The sequence below is a fragment of the Echinococcus granulosus genome, assembly GCF_000524195.1.
Source record: "Echinococcus granulosus chromosome Unknown EG_S00167, whole genome shotgun sequence".
Classification (NCBI taxonomy): Eukaryota; Metazoa; Platyhelminthes; class Cestoda; order Cyclophyllidea; family Taeniidae; genus Echinococcus; species Echinococcus granulosus.
The window spans coordinates 30,669-34,553 of NW_020170547.1; the positions used below are offsets into that span (position 1 = coordinate 30,669).

The 3,885-nt window shown below is 46.5% G+C and overlaps 1 protein-coding gene across 1 annotated transcript; it reads left to right on the top strand. All coding sequences in view use genetic code 11, as the record gives it.

The window, feature by feature from the left end:
- EGR_09785 (hypothetical protein) lies at nt 1–2,430 on the top strand (the record flags this gene model as incomplete). The annotated part of the gene is made up of 3 exons (XM_024499034.1): nt 1–205; nt 581–795; nt 2,164–2,430. The coding sequence occupies 3 exons, from the start codon at nt 1–3 to the stop codon at nt 2,428–2,430; spliced, it is 687 nt and encodes a 228-aa protein (XP_024346544.1).
- Nucleotides 2,431–3,885: the final 1,455 nt, after the last annotated feature.

Below are 3,885 nucleotides of genomic sequence, written 5' to 3' on the forward strand. Positions count from 1 at the left end.
ATGAGGGCATTGGCTCCACCGATTCGCGTGGATGAGAATTACAGCATGAAATTGCAACCTAATCGGCGACTCAACGCAAACTTCTTCATCACCTTGGACTACTCCGACGAGCGAAACTGCAGACAAGTCATCCTGGATGATAGGCAGAATCACCATCCCTGGCTGCCTAAATCGTATCCTTGTGCATCAATCTGCTATTACGCTTGTACGTACAAGCACCGACAGCATAAGAGGATTCAAATCCACAAGTAATAATGAGGACAAGAGGAGTGATTTCTCTCTCCATCGAGCATTACAGCATTGTGGTGCTTATGGTCGGTCACCTCAGCATCACCACATGGAGCGCAGCATCCATCCATCCAATGGAAGGTCTGATATGCCTTTACCTGCTTGCACAAGAATCTTCTGCTTCTGTCATTAGTCGCATCTGAAGAAGTAGACCATTTGCCGCCTAGTGTGTTTGCATTGTCCCAACCTTGTTGGCACTTTAGCCCTTTTGGTCACATCGCCGTTGCTTATTCTGCGGGTAACTGGCTCGTGTTGGGTGAAATTATCCATCTTCTTTCTCCATTTGCTGTAGCTGTCTTTCAGCTCATCACTATCCTCCGCCTTAACACCGGTTGGTCCCGATTCTCGAGTGGTCTGCGCCCAGCTCGTCCGTGTGATCCCTACCACTACGATCATCTTACGGAAGGGATACTCCCACTCAACTCATCCATCAACGCATTACAGATAAACCACATTCCACAGTTTGACAATAATATGGGCCTTAACATTCTGCTTCTCCCGATTTCAGTCTCTTTACCCCGAATATGGAAGCGTAGCATCTCGAAATTAAAAATAAACAGTTTCAGAATGGCAATGTTCCCGCCCTTAGGAACCAAATTTTCGCAGGAGTGAGGAGCAAGTAATCACAAGATGTCGTTCTTCATACTGCATGACTTATAATAAGATTTGCTTAGTAAGAGGGAAGAAGGAGGTTCCACTTGACCAAATCAACGCTTCCCCTCTCCTCCTCATAATTCTTTAAGTGAGTTAGACCTCTTCTGGCACTGAAAATCACGCACAGATTAGGGCTTTGAAGCTAAAACCTGCAACCACCAGAACAAAGGAATGTGTAGAAGTGGAATTCACTGGAAGTGTTAGTCTACCTGGCAGAAAATATGCAACGGTTATAACAATCCTTTGCCCACTAGCTTGCAACCACTTTATTTTTCATTGTTATTTTCAGTTAAAAGTGATTAAAAAAGCAAAAGTAATTATAACCAGTTGTCTTTTTAAAATAGGGTCTTTTGCAATATGCATGCTCACACTCTGGAGAGGGAACATTGGAGCAACCCTAGCAACCACATGGAGCACTTGCGCACTTACAGGAACATACTCCAAGTGTTTGTTGAAGTTACAACCTTCTGGATAGCAATTACATGCAGTCTCCGTTGCGGCACTGGGGCAACACCACATCTCCTCTCTCCCTTGCACTCCACTGCGCTATGTAGCACTGGCTCAAATCAAATCGGCTTAGAAGGGCTAGGCTCATCACGTTTACCATAATTTTTGGGTTTGTGCTTCTATGCGCCCAATGATTCTCTACAGTTGATGCTGTGTGGCGCTACAACATGCGAAGCCACGGCTAGATTGTGATGCGATGCAGTGCATCATGCCTGACATGGTTTTGCGTGATAGCATTCGCATCAGCGACTTTCCTTGTCACCGAATGCAAATAGATGGAAGTGAGGTAGTGATGGCCCGTTCTTCTTACAATGCGTAGGTAAAGGTTTCGAACCCTTCCATCCCAGGCTTTTAGGCTTGCAGGCTAGGACTATTGGTGTGAGGGCGTGGTGTGTCGAATAGCAACATCATCATCCATGTGCGTCCCCATGTCATTGCTTTCTCTAAAGTTGCTACTGCTGCGTCTGAAGCTACTTGTATTACAGGGAGGAGCAGTTCTCCATATGGTGATGGCCACAAACACTGCAATGCTGCACTGAGGGGGGAAAAGCTGGCGCAGTTAACGAGGTTAATGGTTGTAATCGGAGGTGTGGCTCCGTAGTGCAACGGTGGCGCGTCTGACTCCAGATCAGAAAATTGCGTGTTCAAATCACGTCGGGGTCAGTGCTTATTCTCCCTTTCCATGACCTCACCCCCATCCTGCCCTCTTGACAGTGCCTGCCTGCAACACACCTCACACTCCTAGTCCATCTCCTCTCATCTCCAGCCCTCTTCCTTCAATTCGTCTGTCGTTACTGTTGCTGTCACTGTGCTGCTCGCAATGCCTTCGTCACAGCCGATATCCTCCACTCCTGCTTCCTCCAATCCTCCTCCTCATTCACCTCCCTCTCCTACTTACCAAACTTGTTTGCAAAAGCAGTGGTCGTGGAGCTCCATTCCATAGAGAATAGAGCACAGCTGAGCAGAGGTGGGGAGAGTTGAGGTGAGGTGATGGGTTGGGTGGATTGAGGTAGGACATGTTCGCATTTGAGTAAATGGGAGTATTTTGGCCAAGTGTGAGATAGAAGTTGGGCTGAGGTGCTTGAGAAGTGCCGAGTGATTTGCTGTTAGGCGGAATCGACTAGTTGGAGGTGAGAAGAGGACGAAACGCACATATGCCAAGCATACGAAATGTCATACTACTAGCGAGGGGAGTGCTCGTCCATTCCTCAACCTACATCCTTCTAGGTCGAATGCAGACGGGTTACCTACTGCCAAATTGTGACAGCATCTTCTCGTGCTTCTCCATGCTCCTTAGACTTCCAGTTACTTCAATGTTGCTACAAACCTCTTGGTTATATGATACTCGTTATCGGCACCAATGGGTTCTAAAACACAACCTGTTGGAGGGGATTGCGCACTACAGATTTCGATCCTGGTTGATTGTTGCATCATTTCTAACTTGCATCAGCTTGTGAGGCGCAGCCGCACAGTAGCTGCGTGAAACGGAAAAGGAGTCAAAGCACTGTATAAAATAAGTCTAAGTGCTTATAGTCGCAAACGATCCAAGTCATGGCGAATGAGGACGTGCGACCGATTATGCAAAACTAAGATTTACTTGCGCAGTCTGTGTACTACCCATGGCCGGCAAGTAGATTGTGGAGCAGTCTGCAGGCCGTCTATCAAAGGACGCCGAGTACGCGCACTAAATAATATGTCATGACGAATAGAGCGGGCCTCTATTCGTACAATATGATCACGGTACAACCAAAATAAATGAAAGGCATTCGTGCCTCTAACAGCGGTAATTATGGTTGTAACGGTCCCATTCTTAGGTCGCTGAAGTCAATTCACTCGAGCAATGCCTGGTCAAAGCACATTACTTCTTGAAATTACACAAGTTATTACCAATCCAACATTACCAGCAAACGATGCCATCAAGGGACCTATTTTATTTCACAAAGTCACTTTCAAAACGGATAGCCTCTCCCAAAATGATTCATTCCTAAGTAGGCATCTTCGACACAAAACTCAATTTGTTATATTCTCTATAATCCTGGTTCTACGTAAACAATCATTTTTGTCAAACATATTACTGATTTTGAGGGAGAGACAAAAGCAAATGAAACAGTAAAATTTGAAGGGAATGCTTGGCTGCTCCAACACCTCTCCACCCGCTCACCCTGCTCATCCCTATTTCACGTGGGCCTATTAGCCCTCCTTCTATCCCCTGCACCTCAATTGTTCTTCTTTACTACCATGCTACCTCATCCCGCCTCATTCCCTCCTCCTCCTCCTCCTCATCCTCCTCCCCCCTCCTCCTCCTCCACACTCCTTACCTCTGGTCTATTCTCTATGGATCAACAAGCGTGTGGTTTAATCAGGCACTTTCCTGGAGATGTATTTTGGTGGAGTGAGATTTCCTGACGTCTCTTCTGTTATTTACACTGCCCACAT